The 16,907-nt window shown below is 42.8% G+C and overlaps 1 protein-coding gene across 1 annotated transcript in view; it reads right to left on the bottom strand.

The window, feature by feature from the left end:
- Positions 1–15,552, bottom strand: part of MMP20 (matrix metallopeptidase 20) — a 63,032-nt gene extending 47,480 nt beyond the window's left edge. Inside the window, exons 1-4 of the mRNA XM_055547426.1 lie at positions 15,504–15,552; positions 14,086–14,243; positions 5,814–6,061; positions 1,631–1,779 (exon numbers count right to left, since the gene is read on the bottom strand). Coding sequence (XP_055403401.1) covers positions 1,631–1,779; positions 5,814–6,061; positions 14,086–14,211 — 523 coding nt within the window. The 5' untranslated portion in view covers positions 14,212–14,243; positions 15,504–15,552. The remainder of the gene's footprint in view (positions 1–1,630; positions 1,780–5,813; positions 6,062–14,085; positions 14,244–15,503) is intronic.
- Between the last annotated feature and the right edge of the window lie 1,355 nt (positions 15,553–16,907).

Below are 16,907 nucleotides of genomic sequence, written 5' to 3'. Positions count from 1 at the left end.
CCAATATATTTTAAGGACATGTCAAAACAAGAAAGAAAATTTCTCTGTAATTTTATTATACTTTCATGCATAAAACTCCTGAAAGCAACAGAAGTATTTATAAAATTGCAGCTTTTAAAGCTTAGTAGGCTTTTGTTTTAGTATCTATATTTACTTAAAAGTTCATTACAAAATAATAGAAAAGAAGGAAGAATAAAATGAGGGATATTATAGAATACATTTCACAGATTTTCAGGATTTTGGTGAGAATACCTTGTTTTATTTAAAACCAACAAAACAAAGTTCTGGTGTGCCATTCCCCAAGTTTCAGGGCTGCTACTGCTGCTAAGTCACTTCAGTCGTGTCCAACTCAGTGCGACCCCATAGACGGCAGCCCACCAGGTTCCCCCGTCCCTGGGATTCTCCAGGCAAGAACACTGGAGTGGGTTGCCATTTCCTTCTCCAATGCATAAAAGTGAAAAGTAAAAGTGAAGTTGCTCAGTCGTGTCCGACTCTTAGCGACCCCATGGACTGCAGCCTACCAGGCTCCTCCGTCCATGGGATTTTCCAGGCAAGAGTACTGGAGTAGGGTGCCATTGCCTTCTCCACAAGTTTCAAGGCAGTGTTGTTTAGTCAGTACATGCCCTGAGGTCCTGCTTAAATGGCAGTAGAGTGCCCAGTCCACTTGTTTTAGGGAACAGAGCCAGCTTGAAAGATCAAGAGAGAGCCAGATGTTAACTCCATCACCCCCAAAGCTGCCCCAAGCCACACCACCCTGCTGCTTCCCTGGGGGAGGCCTTGACCCTGTGGGAGGGGCGAGACCCACCATGGGCCAGTCACCCCAGGGCCACCTCTGAAGGGCTCCAGCTCAGGACTTGCTTGATCCTCTCTCCCAGTTCCTATGCATGTCTCTCCCCAGTGACATCACATGTCTCTCCCCAGTGATATCAGATTAAAATTAGGATAAAGACTTTAAAGAGGACACTTAGAAAGGTTATCTGTGGAGGGAAAGAGGCGGGGATACTCACCTTGACTCTGAGAAAGCTGAGAGGGAAAGGACTTAAATGGCCTTTCCTTCATTTACTACTAGACCCGTTTCTCTGAAACAGGGGCGAGTGAGGGACAGAGTGTTGCAGGCTGGTGGCAGGCCTGGCAACTCCACCAACAGGCGTCTGAAGCGTGGGCTAGACAGCATTGACGGCTAGACAGCAGCGACAGCTGCCCTCCTAACCGCTGCTGCCCGGGAAAGCTGCAGGAGCTCTGTGGGGCTGACCCTTAGAGAGGATTCAGAGGGGCAGATCCTCGGCTAATATGAAGGGGAGTGATGGACATCATCATGGGGCTGGGGTGAGGTCAGAGGGCCTCCCAGCCATAGAGAAGCTAAACCTGACAGAACTTGTCCCTGATGGGGCAATGCCACAGCAAAAATGGGTTATGCCAAGTCCATTCTGTAGCTCAGTCATGTGGAGAACTCCCCTGGCTCTGTTTTCTGACTAAATAAAGGTCGTGGCTTTGCCATTACCTCGGCCTCTGCCCTTCACAGCTCTGAGAAGGAGCATGCTGGTCACATGGATTAAACATTGTATGAGGAAAAGTACTGAAATATTTTTCCTCTGGAGTAATAGACAAAATCCAGGAAGCACCACAGTACCTCCAGTTTCAAAAGAGATCATAATGTCTGCTTCGCCCGCATTGACTCTGACAAAGTTCAGAGGGACGGCGCTGCTCCAGGCCCGCAGGGCCATCTCCATGGCTCTGTCCACTTCTGCAGGAGTCATGGAAGGGGTGTATTTGGATATTCTGTCAATACAGAAGCAACACGTTTTCCTTTTAACAAGTGCTCCTAAGTGAAGAAAGTGAAAGTTATGTCTAGTTCATATTGAAAATAAAAATAGTGATAAAAATAGTGACCATAAATCTACAATTTAGAGATTTTTCTCTAAAATAATAATTCTTATTTTGCTTTCATCTTTATTACATTACTGAAACATGCTAACTTAAGAAAAATGAAGGGGGTGAAATGAAAAATTTGAGATTTCTGATGCTGAAACAGTTTGACTTTTGTTGTTATTATACATCACTAATCGGAAAGAATAATACCTGTGTAACTTTATGAGTAGCTAGAAGTCCATTTTTTTCTAAAGCGGTTTTAATTGAGAAGGAATCTTTTTCCCCTAAAGAGACCAAAATTTTTCAATTGTAAAAAATAAAGACAAAGAGTTTTGAGGTTTTGCAAATTCTTACTCAAAGACAAGCAGGTTTTCCCCAGGGCCATGGGGGAATGTTTTGTCTTAAAATAATGCACATCTTAAAAGAGGAAGTGCTAGCTTGTCACAAGGACGGTCACTTGGGCTGAAAAAGGCTCAAGTCTTTCTTTCGTCAAGTCCTCTCTGACAATGACATTGGGAGGCATAAAAGTATAGAGCGTTTTGGATACAGTGGGTAGAGACAGTTGGTGTTTTTCTAGGATGTGCCACTCTGGAACCCAAGGGCTGGGGATTCTAAGCTGCCATAAAGGAAGGGCGGAAGAAAGGAATTGAAACCTGCGGGAACTTGGGCTCAGGTTGAATAGTGGGGGCGAGTTAGAAGTGAATAGAGTTAGAAGCGAATTCTGTAAACACCCACCTTGAGAGCCAGACACATACTCTACCTTCTCCAGGTCCTAGCCCTGGCCCTTGCACATAATATGTGCTTAGCAAACACTTGCTCAATGGATGAACTAATGAATAAAAGCTAGTGTTTTTTAGGGCCTACTCAGTTGTCCTCAAAGTTTAGGACCTGTGATAACAACTCAGAAAGCTTGTTAAACACACAAGCGTGATCAAGAAATCTGCATTTTAACAAGTGTTCCAGGCTATTCTGATGCAGGTGGTGCAGTCTCAGTGGTTGTCCCGGAGGCCCCAAAGGAAGGGACCATGTCCCACAGAGAGGAAGGGAAATAGCCAAACCCAGCAACTGAGAGGGAAGGAATAAGATCTCTCACTCCAGGAACTGGGTCCAAGAGGAGGGAGCTAGAGTGTCCAGATGGGGAACCAGGACTCTTAAAGGGACCAGTTAGTGTTTTCTGAATTTGCCACTCCCACAGCATAATATGAATCTGTGATTTGTCGTGGCTCTGTATAATTAGCATCCCCCAATTCTCTCATATTGTAGATAAGTTATCCATCCCCACATAGCGGCCTGTGTGTGCTGGGCTGGAGAAAACAGGCATGGAGAAGGGGTGGACCAGAAAGGAAGAGCACGTGGACAGCGGTCCTTGCCCGGAGGGTCTAGAGATTGATACAGCCGCAGTGATGACAGCTGACGTTCTGGGAACACACGCTAAGGGCTGGACCCAGTTCCAGGCACTTTTCAGTGTGGTATGCCCGCTAACCCTCACAGCTACCTTCAGAGGTAATAGTATCACTCTGTGTTTCATGAGTAGTCAGGAACTGAGCCCAGTTGTTTATGACTCCAAAGTTTATGCACATAAGCACTAGGCTATATTTTATCTTTTTCAGTCCTCTGTGTGCTAAGTTGCTTCAGTCTGTCCTACTCTGTGGGACCCTATGGACTGTAGCCCACCAGGCTCCTCTGTCCATGGGATTCTCCAGGCAAGAATACTGGGGTGGGTTGCCATGCCCTCCTCCAGGGGATCTTCTCAACTTAGGGATTGATCCCCCATCTCTTACGTCTACCTGCTTTGGCAGGAGGGTTCTTTACCACTGCCACTACCTGGGAAGCCTTTTCAGTCCTCTGTGTGTGTGTTAGTCGCTCAGTCCTGTCCAAGTCTCTGTGACCCGACAAACTATAGCCCAGCAGGCTTCTCTGTCCATGGAAATCTCCAGGCAAGACTACTGGAGTGGATTGCCGTTCCCTTCCTCCAAAGGCTCTTCCTGACCCAGGGATCGAACCCTGGTCTCCTGCATCGCAGGCACATTCTTTACCGTTTGAGCTACAGGGAAATCCTTTCAGTCCTCTGGGCTATGTTAAAAGAAGTTATTCTGAGATCCAGTAGCTTCACAGAGCTAAGGTAGTCTCTAGTTCCTTTTTTTTTTTGGAGAAGGGGAGGGGAGGAGAAGGCGAGTTGTTCAGGAGGAAGTGGATGGTCAGTGTGGGTGTGTTGAGGGGTTTTGGGGACTGCCCAGAGAATATTACCACAAGAATACTATACTTCAAATCCCAAGTTAGCTTGTCTTTGCTGTGTGTAATCACAGACTATGGCTTCCCAGGTGGCGCTAGTGGTAAAGAACCTGCCAGCCAATGCAGGAGACAAAAGAGAAGTGGGTTTGATCCCTGGGTCGAGAAGATCCCCGGAAGAAGGGCGTGGAAACCGCTATTCTTGCCTAGACAATCCCATGGATAGAGGAACCTGGTGGGCTATAGTCCATGGGGTTGCAAGGAGTCGGACACGACTGAAGTGATTTAGCATGAACGTAATCATAGACGGTGTGCTACGAAATGTTTAGGAAATGTTTACAGTTTAGGAAATGTTTAGGAAAGTTTACACAGTTTAGGAAAACTTCCTGTGGCACAGTTTAGGAAATGATGGGAAAGATTTCATGAGTTTATATAAAAATTTCCTTTCTTACCTTGTAATCTCGTGGGTGCTCAGTTTCTTTTAGGTGTTTTTTTTTTTCCCAAGAAAGATCTTTGAGGCATTCTTACACTGAGGCAGAGACTAATAGCTGTATTCAGAGTGCCACCTTATGGACTCAAAGGCTCATAGCAACTAACAGAGGAATCCCGATCTCTGCTTGGGTTGGGCCCTCAGCGGTCACAAGGAGTCACCGCAGTGCTGGGGCAGTGTAACAGCTGGCTCTGTAGTCAGCTCCCTCCCCGCGCTGGGTTTGCTGATCACCGTGTTAGAAACACTCTTCACTACGGCTAACTTCAGCTACCAGCCTGCCACCAGCGAACCTGGTGGGACTAGATGTTGGGACTAGATAAGCCGCAGCAGGTCATTTCCACCACACAGATAAGACCTGTAACTCACCTCCCCAACAGAACATAGATAACAGTAAAATGCACTATAATAATTAGGAAGCGCCACGGTCGGTCTATCGGAGGTGGACTGAGTGGGAAGGAAGCCAGCATTGGCCTCGCAAATGGATGCGGGCTGCGGGGTTGGAGTTCAGGCCTGAGACTCCCAAGCACGGTGCGGGGTCGGTTCTGGCTGGGTGAGTCCCCTTGGCTGATGCAGAATCCTTGTTCCCCCTCTGGCAGGAAGAAACGGGAGGATGGCCGGGGTGGGGCGGGCTGGGGGGTCAGGCGCGGATGTCACGGGCCATCCCTGGGTGACCTGCTAGCTCCTCCACATGCTGTCGCAGCTCTTTGCTTAGACTTGTGATTTCACATCTCTCACCCGGAGCTGCGGCAATTTGCATGTATTTCTCCCCAAAAGGCGAGGGAAAATGATGTACTTACCTTTTACCTCCAGAATGGAATGCCTATGGCAGACATTTAACAAATTGCCAATAAATTATTTTGGGAATTAATAAAAATTAATTTATTAGGAGAGCTTTACTTCTAATTTAGAAGATTGTTTTAAGAAAACTGGTTGGTACCATCAGGTTATTAATGTTAGGCAAGATTCATTTTCTTTATGGAAAAACGTGTTGTCTCTAAACTGGTAAAATTGTTATACCTAAACTGGCCACTCATTATGACAATCTCGAAGGCATGTTTTCTCTTGAATTCTCGTGTCTAAGGAGTAGACCAAAAAAGTTCTCATTCTCTCTTATGATTGGGACGAGTCATGATTTTTATACACATCAGAAGGAAGATACTTTTAAAAGAAAAGAAGGAGAGGGAGGCTATTTCTCTCTGAATTTGGAAAGACTCGATCTCATTACCTGTATGTCAAAGTATTTTTTTTCCATTTGGGTTCACCTGGGAAGAGGCGATAGTTGGCCACGTCGGGAACTCCACAGCGAGGCCTCTTGATCACGTCCATGGTAGCTCGGTCTAACTTCCCGGTGACTCGGAGGCCGAAGAACTCCTGCAGCTCCTTAATCTTTTTAACCGTGGAATTGCCTCCTCTTGCAACCATCTCCCCAATCTGGGGCCCTCCTTTCTTTGTGTAATACTTGTCAAGGTACGCCTGAAACGGAGAGGCAGGCTGACGTCTACAGCACAAGCTCTGAGCAACACTCATGCTCAGGTAAGACAGGACAGTATTCTCGTTATGCTAAAGACAGTCTGCACAGTATTTGCCACTTTTGAAAAAAAAAATTAGATATATTTGCATAGATAAAGCTTAGATAGAAAACTCCAAGTTATTAACAACAATTATCTTTGGGAGGTGGGATTTTAGATGTTTTTATTTGAATGCATTTTGTGCTTTTTCTACAATGAACTGCTATTTTAAGAGGGAAAAAAAATTAGAAAGAAAATAATGTGAACATTTCCCCCACAGCCCATTTATTTGTATTGAAGTCTTTACCAATTTGCAAAATAAAGACTATCCTATTTCTCTGTAAGCAACTATCAGCGTTGCCTTTTCATTCTACACCACGTAAGATCAGTGAGTTCTTAGCTCTGTGAGGCCTCATAGTGTGGTCTCTCCTTTTATGTGAATCAGTAGGTGTCAATCTGTTTTCCTGGCTGAGCCTTTTAAATAATTCAGGTGTGTTGGATATGTGGGGTGTTTTTCAAGGGGCAGGTTTTCTAGGACTGACTCTTTGTCCCTTGAAGCAAATATTAGAAAATTAGTCATAAATATAATGTTTTCATTTGTGTTTAAAGGCTTAAAACCCCTAATATATCACTCAAAACACTCTGTATGACTTCTCGGGTGAAGTGAATAACATAGTCATGCAAATGCAGGTTTAGTGCCTGCTGTTGTCCTAGGAATTTCATCCACTCAACTTGTTTCAGGAAAACAGAAAGCAGCTAGAGATTTATATCGGTATTTTATTAAACATAAATGTTTATATGTTATAAGGTGTTTGTTCTATATAAATAATATTATTTGTATATCATATGAACTTTATTCAGAAACCATGTGTTTTATTATGTTCTATATAAACTATGTGTATTATTCATTTCTGTTAAATATATTTATGTATAAATAATAAAATATTGGAAGTGATCTTAATATCTAACAATAGGGAATGTGTTAGATACATTATTATATATTGATATGAAATAATACTAGGCCTCTGCTAATATCATGTTTTTGAAAAATATTTAGTGGCATGTATAATGATTCAATATAATGGCAATACCCTGAGAAAAGCAGAAGTGAAAACTTTATACAGATTATAATCACAATTTCATACATAAACCAAATCATATAACGTTATATGTATTTTGTTCATGTTTATTACATCTGTATGTTAATATATCAATAATAATGTTAGCATGTATATTAACATTTAAAGTTAACACACTAATCAATGCATTGGTAATTAGCGCATATAATTTAATATAGTGAACATAAGTAACATAAATAATGGAAGGAAATATATCTGAATATTAATCTTGCTTCTCTCTGAGTTATAAAATTATGGGTGACAATTTGTCTTTATCCTTTCCTATATCCCAAAGATTTCTGGTGTCAACATAAGCTGTAATTGTTAAGCAAAAAGTGAAAAGGAGTAAGACTCACTTGTTTAGACAAGGTGCTCTGTGTCCTTACTGTGTCCTTCCTGTGGGCTCAACCAGCCCTTAGTCCTTGGCCTGCTTGTGAGCAGACCTCACTTCCCTGGTGGTTGTTCTTGGTAAAATCTTAGTGAGATGAGAACCCAAGAGGAGAAAAAGGGTGAGGGAGCCCTGGAACCCAGGAGAGGTGCCCTGAAACAGAGGTGTGACTATTTGCTTTCATTTCCGTGTCTCATTAAGCTATCTGATATACACATTTATGTTTCTTTTTTTTTTAATTTTTTGGCAAGATGACGTTGATTCTCTGAGCTATTCTGTTTGCTCAAGCAGATGCTGTAGTCATACAAGGCTCATGGTGAGTCTGAATTACACTCTTTAGAGGTGACCTCTGTGTGGAGCTCTGTGCTCCATATATTCTGAGGCTGTTTAAATTTCAAATATTTTGTTTCCTGTTAGAGTATGTGTTACAGTTACACTCTAAACTCTGATTTTCATTTCACAAAATATGGTCCCATAAGAAGATGCTTTGGCCACCAGCTGCGAAGAACTGATTCATTTGAAAAGACCTTGATGCTGGGAAAGATTGAAAGCAGAAGGGGACGACAGAGGATGAGATGGTTGGATGGCATCACCAGCTCACTGGACATGGGTTTGAGTAGACTATGGGAGGTGGTGATGGACAGGGAGGCCTGGCGTGCTGCAGTCCATGGGGTTGCAGAGAGTCAGACATGACTGAGCGACTAAACTGAACTGAAGAAGATGCTTAATATGCATTAAGTGAAAAGAGATTTATCACTATTATTATTACAGTACAAGCCAAGTTTGTAAATAGAAATGTGTGCATATGAATACACAGACATACAGTGATAAACTAGGATGAGGTGAGGAAGTGCGTGGGGGCTGCCAAAAACAGTGATCCAGAAAAATAATATCACATGCAATATTTTTGGAAAAAAACTTAAAAAGACAAAAAAAATTCACTGTGGAAAAAATATTAAAATTTTAAATAAAAATAGGATTTAACCTTCAGCAGTCCTTTGTCCTAGTCCAAGCCCTGACTCATAGAAAGTAATTCGAAAAATATAGACTAAGGGATTAACAGTTCTGATATGTTGGTGATGGAATTAGAATAATACTTTTAAAATCATATATGTTATATATATGTTTGCTATGAACATATAGCAATAAAATTTTTACAATAAAATGGTTCTTCAAAATGCGCACAAGAGGCTAGACCTGCAGCTCAAGAAGTTTAAGGCCAGTGATAGTAAATAGGATGCAAACCATCTTCAATGAAGTAAAGGTAGAATCAGAAACGATTTCTCCTTAGAGCAGGAGGACTGGTTGCTGCGGTGAGCGGGTGAGTTGCTCCGCGCTGGGTGCTCCCGCAGGACGCGCGGCTCCTACACGAGGAAGCACTGGCCGCCGTGCACACAGTCCACGGCCTTCTCATCACTCCCACCCGGGGGTCTCACGGTCCTCCCTGCTGGGTGTGATGATGCCTTCACAGCTACGGCCGTGGCCTGACCCGGTTCCAGACACAGGGTGGATGTTCAGTTACAATTTGAGGTCCTATCCTTTAGGCAAAATATAGCAAATATGCTTCTTTGAAGAATTATCAGGTGTTCCGAGGTACAGAGAGGCCAATGTTTTCTGTGCACTTTATTGCTAAAATTACCGACGAGGTTACCAAAGAGGTTTTAGCATGCTTTCCAGAGTCAAAATGTTCAGTTAGGCACAAAGGTGCACGCTTAGATCTGTGTGTTCTGTTCTAACACTTGCGTGCTGTTGGCTCAGCTCTTGGTTGTGGGATTATCTGGGCCAAGGATTTGAGGCTTCCCCAGAACTGTCCTACATGCCTCCACCTCCTCATCCCCACTGGTAAAACCACAGGAGCCTGCCACTGGTGTTTGGGTGATCCTCTTTCCAGAAATTAGAATAGCAGAGGCCTGGAGAACAGGCCCAGAAGCTCTTATCCCGCCCAGCTCTTACTAAGTGTGCCTTCCGAGTGTCCCTCCCAGGAAGAAGGAGCTTAAAGCTCAGATTTAAGTGCTCCTCAAGAGAAGGTGAAGTTCAAGTTCATCAAGTTCTTCTTGATGAAGACATCAAGATACGATGTCTCCAACATTTCTTTCTGTTTTGGCAAAGTCACAGAAATGCAACTGCGTGAATTTTCAGCTGTGTGATAAATCCTAGGTTCTAAAAATTGTGGGCAATTCCTGTAATTTCTTTTGGTGTCAGTTTTCTCATCTATGAGATGGGTTCAGTGTCTAGCCTTCCCACACCAAGGTGAGGATCCAATGAGATGCTCAGTGTGAAAATGCTTTGAAATGTATCTAAAGACTTTAACATGTTCATATCCTTTTACTCATTAATTCCACTTCTGGAAATCTATCCTGAAAAAATAATCCTTTAAATTAAGCTGATGTACAAAGATGTTCACAGAAATCTTATTCATATGGAAATATTCCATGTATCCAACTATATAAATGGAACAAATTATAGCTCACTTATTTTCTGAAATATTTGTCACTTTTAAACATGATGTTTATGAATATATAAACATCAAAATTTTATTATGATTTAATAATAAAAAAAAGAAGAAACCAAAATTTGAGTATAATGGCAATTTAAAAATATCTTTATGCACAGAAAGTAAAAGAGTAGTAAAGGCACCTGAATTTAACAATTTGTATTTGGAAGTTTTTTTATTTTCTTCAGCTTTTAAGTTCATAATGCTGCTTGCTGCTCTGCTGCTAAGTCGCTTCAGTCATGTCTGACTCTGTGCGACCCCATGGACAGCAGCCCACCAGGCTCCTCTGTCCAAGGGATTCTCTAGGCAAGAATACTGGAGTGCGTTGCCATTGCTTTCTCCATAAGTTCATAATAATGTGATAATAAAAGCTTCTATTATTTTAAGGACAACTTAACAGCCTGTATTAAATGTCGTATTGATATTACTATTTAAAAACAAACAAACAATGGGCTAAAACTCTGGATGATGAGACTAATTATTTCATCATTTTCCAAGCCTTTGTGACAATTAGCCAATGAGAATTGAAAAGATACAAGTGGGCATGAAATAAATCAATTAAAAACCTGTTTATCTTTGCAAGAATAGACTACTGTGTTCCTGGATGGAGGAAGAAGTGACTAGCACTTGGAAACATTTCCTGCCTGGACTTCCCAGGCACAGGGAACCGTTTGCCCGCTCTTGGTGAGCTATCGAGAGAGAAGCGAGCAGGGTGGAGGCCCAGGCCCCGGTGTGTGCTGGCCTGACTCCGGACTCAGCGGTGTCCTCCTGCCATTTGGCCTGCTGCCCCGGCTGCCGCACTTGCTCTTTCCTCTGCCTGGACAGCTCTGTCTCCAGATCTTCATACGACCGAGAAGTTCAGGTCCACATAGTTCTTTACAGAGTTCAGGTTCATTGCAAATATCCCTTCCTCAGAGAAGCCTTCCTGGACTACTCAGGTGAGAATGCCCCCCTCCCCCTCCAGGGCCCTAGTAACTCTCTATCATCCTGGTAAATTTATTTTTTAATATCACATGGACACTTATTGATTGCCTGGCTTGTCTCCTCCCAGCTCTTCCCACTTCTCCGTCATGCCCATGTCAATGCTGGAAGAACAGGAACTTTATTTGTTTTGTTCACTGATGTTTCTCCAGTGCTTAGGACATACCCTGGCACATAGCATATAGTAAGTGAAAGGGTGAAAGTGAAAGTTGCTCAGTTGTATCCGACTCTTTGTGACCCCATGGACTATACAGTCCATGGAATTCTCCAGGCCAGAATACTGGAGTGGGTAGCATTTCCCTCCTCCAGGGGATCTTCCCGACCCAGGGATCAAACCCAGGTCTCCTGCATTGCAGGGGGATTCTTTACCAGCTAAGCCACCAGGGAAGCCCAAGAAAACTGGAATGGGTAGCTTATCCCTTCTCCAGCGGATCTTCCCGACCCAGGAATCAAACCAGGGTCTCCTGCATTGCAGGCGGATTCTTTCACCAACTGAGCTATCAGGGAAGCCATTCAATAAATAATTGCTAAATGAATAAACTTAAGCTGTTTTATGAAATAAGTCTATTTTCATGTCATTTCATTTGTTGTATTGTTGCCTGAGTTGTTAGCTATTTCTTTAAACTATAAGGTGGGACAGTAATTCTTTCTAGTCATTGGGATGCACTTAGGAGGTTTGCCTAGATCATACCAGCCTGCTGAAGAGTGATACCCTTTCCTTCCTGGAGCTGACGCCTAGGGCCACTGCAGGCAGGAGAAGGCCTGTTTGCCAGGTGTCAACAAGTTTCCTTGATCCTTGGTTGAAGGTCTTTCAAAGTATGTCGTAAGGGAAACTGAAGGGGGCTGACTTGCTTTGGAGAGAAAGGATAAGGGGTCACTCTGAAAGTGACAGTGTTAGTTACTCGGTCGTGTCTGACTCTGCAACCCCATGGATTGTAGCCCTCCAGGTTCCTCTGTCCATGGGATTTCCCAGGAAAGAATACTGGAGTGGGTTGCCATTCCCTTCTCTGGGGAATCTTCCCCATCCAGGGATCAAACCCAGGTCTTCCACACTGCAGGCAGATTCTTTACCATCTAAGTCACCAGAGAAGCCCCAGGGGGTCACTAGAGACCCCTAACATTCCAAGAACACCTAATTCTTTCCTAATACTCTTAGCAAGGACAGATTTCTTTCAAGGCTGGCTGGCCTTATTCCTGCATAGACCACTATGGGGTCAGTTAACTTCTGAAAGGTCCGATAATTAATATTTTCTGTTTCATCACGTGATTTCCACCATTGCAGTACAAATGCAGAAGATGATTTGTAAACAAACAAGGCTGGCTGGTTTGGGCCCGATGACCATAGCTTATCTGAACCTGGACAAAACCATGATTTTTCAGCCACCAGATCAGTTCTAACCTCAGTATGACACTCCTTCTGGAGGTCCAGTGGCATGAAACTGGGTAAGCGACAATTACATGTCAGGAGAAGGGAGGCAAAGGCTGGTGGCGAAATACGATTGGAAATAGACCCAGTTAATATTCTGAGATATGTTATTTAGAATTTAGTTCGTCTGAAAGTGGTTTCAAGTCAAAGAACGTTCAACTCGACAGGTCTGTACTTGGCATCCACTGTGCTGTTCATATGGAGGGCTGATATTCAAAACGTTGAACGACCAGTGTGGCAGGGGGACTGATCAGTTAGAAAGCAAGAGTGGCATGAGCCATCAGTAGGGACACGCGGTGTGTACAGAAGAAGCAGCCCATGGGTGTAGCCTGGCAGGTAGGAAAGCAGTCCCCAGCAGGGCTGCAATCACAAGTATGATGTCTGTGTGACAGATATACAAAACAGAGGCCTTGGTGCAAAAACGTCTCACTACACACCTTTCATGAACGTTGGAAATTCCTCCATTGAAGGTTTATTTCTTTAGGCTAAAGTTTAACATCTTTGTTTTAAATGTAAAAAAACAAAAGCAAAAAAATCCCTCCCACCACCCCCATCCCCCCAAAACAACACCCAAAAAATGCTTGGAAGCAAATATACATTGAATCACTTTGAGTCACTCTTAGTCTTTGAAGGACTTCTGGTATGCTGAATGAATTATTTGTATTCGATCCTTGCCAACAGTCAGTTGGGAGAGATTTTGAAAGAGAAAGATACAGAAAATGTAAGTAAATAAGGGACTTTGGGAATATGCTTTAGAGAGGAAAGACCTTGGCATGAGAAGTGGGTTGGCATCCAGGAAAAATTCGGTTCACTTCAAATTTTGATCAAATTTGCCCTGAGTATAAAAGCCATTTTTTCTGAAAAATGAACACAGGAAATCTTTCTGTTGTGACTGTTAGGAATCTTAGCACTAAATTTGCAACCCACCTCTACTGTGCAATGGAGAAGGTGATGGCACCCCACTCCAGTACTCTTGCCTGGAAAATCCCATGGACAGAGGAGCCTGGTGGGCTGCAGTCCATGGGATCGCTAAGAGTCAGACATGACTGAGCGACTTCACTTTCATTTTTCACTTTCATGCATTGGAGAAGGAAATGGCAACCCACTCCAGTGTTCTTGCCTGGAGAATCCCAGGGACAGGGGAGCCTGGTGGGCTGCCATCTATGGGGTCGCACAGAGTCAGACACGACTGAAGCGACTTAGTAGCAGCAGCAGCAGCAGCTACTGTGCAAATCTTACACTTTGTTTTTTATTTTTCTTAGTTTTCCTTCTACGTTGTTCCTCAAACACTTCTTTTGTCTTTCTGTAATGCCTGTATTTTTGCAAGCCCCCTCAAATTCTGTGTGCAGCAAAATATCTGGATAGATATTCATTCATTTATTTATGCAATCTTGCAACACAGACACTCAGCGTGTACTACACACCAGTCTTAGCTGAACAGGGAATCGTATCCATCAGGCTTCAGTGGACTTAGAAGATGATTTCAAAACCACAACAGATATTCCTGATTTTATTATTATTATCCCCTTTAGATTTTCTGGGGCAGGAGGGGGAAGAGGGAATTGTGCAAAGATTCACCAACCTGTGCAAGGCGGTAGTTGTTCCTTGAGGTCCTGGGGGAGGCTGCAAGTAGGGAGGGGGCTGCGGTGGAAAACTTCAGAGCGGTGACGAGGAGGACAGCAAGGCCAGATGCAGGGAGCACCTTCATCTCCTCTCGGTGGATCGGTAATTATAGCAACCCTGGGGGATGCGAGACAGTGCATGTTTGCACTTCAACCTTGAGCTGCTTTTATAGAGTCAAACAGGTCTGGGCCCTCAGAGTAAGGATGATTCATGTCTCAAAAGGTAATTATACAGCTCCTTTCTCCCCTGATGACGGGGTAACACAGTAGGACACAGGAGTCAGGGAAAGCTTCATTCTTTGCCATTTATCAAGTGGCAAAAGGAGGAAAAACAATCACTTTGAATGCATTTTGTCAGCTATTAATAATTCCACGAATTGGAGTAAACATGATTAATCTGAACCCATCTCAAGTGAAACCTTTGATAAGTCTCAGTTTGGGGCCTTGTCCATTCTACTTGCAGGAAAGGTGAAGGAATAGAATATACTTTAATTTGTCCTCAGTGATTCCGGGCTCCCCACACGCTCACCCCTATCACCTTCTTCTGCATTCACTTGGACATTTCTCAGAAACGAATGCTGCTTATAACGATGGTGCTGGGACACGTAAGATCCTGAGTCATCAAGGAAACAGTACATTATTCTGTGCTGACTTAGGTTGCAAGGTACACTGGTAATTGTTAGAAAGCTTTTGAATAAGTTAGCGCAAGAGAGATGTTCTTTGTTAACTGAAATATTATATTCCGCATTCTCTGTGCACTCTGGTTAACTAGAGTCATACTGTTGTTCCTGGCTCTGATTTAGGTGGATCGTGACTTAAAGATAGCATGCAGAAATGGTGCAAAATCACTTTGGCATCAAATAGAGATTAAATTTCTAGCTGTGTGATTTTGGACAAGTTATGTAACCTCTCTTGGCATCAAATAGAGATTAAATTTCTAGCTGTGTGATTTTGGACAAGTTATGTAGCCTCTGAACATCAGTTTGTTTTAATCTGCAAAAGACTAACTAATGCTGTGTGCAAGCTCGTCACGGTACAGCGGTAGCAGAGCAGGCACGTGATGTCTGTGGGCACCACTTGCATCCAGTAGACCTGGGTTCAAATGCTAGTTCTGACAGTTGTCCATATGACTTTGAGCAGGTCACTTAATCTTTTGCAGCTATGTAACTTTTCCTGAAAAAATGGGGGAAAATGTGCCTACTTTGAAGAATTGTTATAAAGGAGTAAATCAGGTCTTAACAAAACAGAGTGCTCAGTAGACATCGGCTCTTACAAAATAATGTTCAATTTATCTTTTTACTTTGATACCAGGCACCAGGTAGGCTTTTAATTAATGTTTTTTGAATATATGTGCTGTTATTCAGTTGCCCAGTTGTACCTGACTCTTTGTGATGCCCTGGACAGCAGCATGCCAGGTCCCCTGTCCTTCACCATCTCCTGGAACTTGCTCATACTCATATCCATTGAGTCAATGATGGCGTCCAACCATCTCATCCTCTGCCACTCCCTTTTCCTCCTGCCTTCAGTCTTTCCTAGCATCAGGGTCTTCTCCAAGGAGTCAGCTCTTCACATCAGGTGGCCACAGTATTGGAGCTTCAACTTCAGCATGAGCCCTCCCAGTGACTATTCAGAGTGGATTTCCTTTAGGATTGCCTGGTTTGACTGATGGATATATGAATGACTCAATCAATGAATCTCAAAATGTAGTTCCTAGACCAGTAGCATAACTATTACTAGGAAACTTGTTGGAAATGTAAATTCTCAGGCCCCACCCAGAATTACTGAATCAGAAACTCTGGGATGGGGGCCCAGGAGATATGTTTTATTTAAAAAATTTTTTTAAATTATTTATTTATTATTATTATTTTTTACTTTACAATATTGTATTAGTTTTGCTATACATCAACATGCATCTGCCATGGGTGTACATGTGTTCCCAATCCTGAATCCCCCTCCCACCTTCCTCCCCATACCATCCCTATGGGTCATCCCAGTGCACCAGCCCCAAGCTTCCTGTATCTTGCATTGAACCTGGACTGGTGATTCATTTCTTATATGATATTATACATGTTTCAATGCCATTCTCCCAAATCATCCTCCCACTCCCTCTCCCACAGAGTCCATAAGACTGTTCTATACATCTGTGTCTCTTTTGCTGTCTCGCATACAGGGTTGTCATTACCATCTTTTTAAATTCCATATATATGCGTTAGTATACTGTATTGGTGTTTTTCTTTCTGGCTTACTTCACTCTGTATAATAGGCCCCAGTTTCATCCACCTCATTAGAACTGATTCAAATGTATTCTTTTTAATGGCTGAGTAATACTCCATTGTGTATATGTACCACAGCTTTCTTATCCATTCATCTGCTGATGGACATCTAGGTTGCTTCCATGTCCTGGCTATTATAAACAGTGCTGTGATGAACATTGGGGTACACATGTAGGAGATATGTTTTAACAAGCTGTGCAGGTTATTCTGATGCATGCTTGGAAAACCATTGGAGTAATTGAGCAAACAGGATTATGAAATATGGGATGAAATGAACAATATATACAAAATGCCAAAAACATCCTTGTCACAGACAGTATACAGTATCACCCTTGTCATCTGCAACAGTGTGGCATTTCTTGTATTTAAAGTCATTTGTGAAGTCTGTTGCAAATAATTGAACACTAATATTTGTTAGGTGATAGATAAAAATATGTGAATGTCTTACTTAGATATCAGAATAAGTATGATTAGATTCAAGGTTATTCCTAGGTGATCTCTCTCTCTCT

This window comes from Bubalus kerabau, chromosome 15 (genome assembly GCF_029407905.1).
Source record: "Bubalus kerabau isolate K-KA32 ecotype Philippines breed swamp buffalo chromosome 15, PCC_UOA_SB_1v2, whole genome shotgun sequence".
NCBI lineage: Eukaryota > Metazoa > Chordata > Mammalia > Artiodactyla > Bovidae > Bubalus > Bubalus kerabau.
This window is presented reverse-complemented; position numbering and strand designations above follow the sequence as displayed.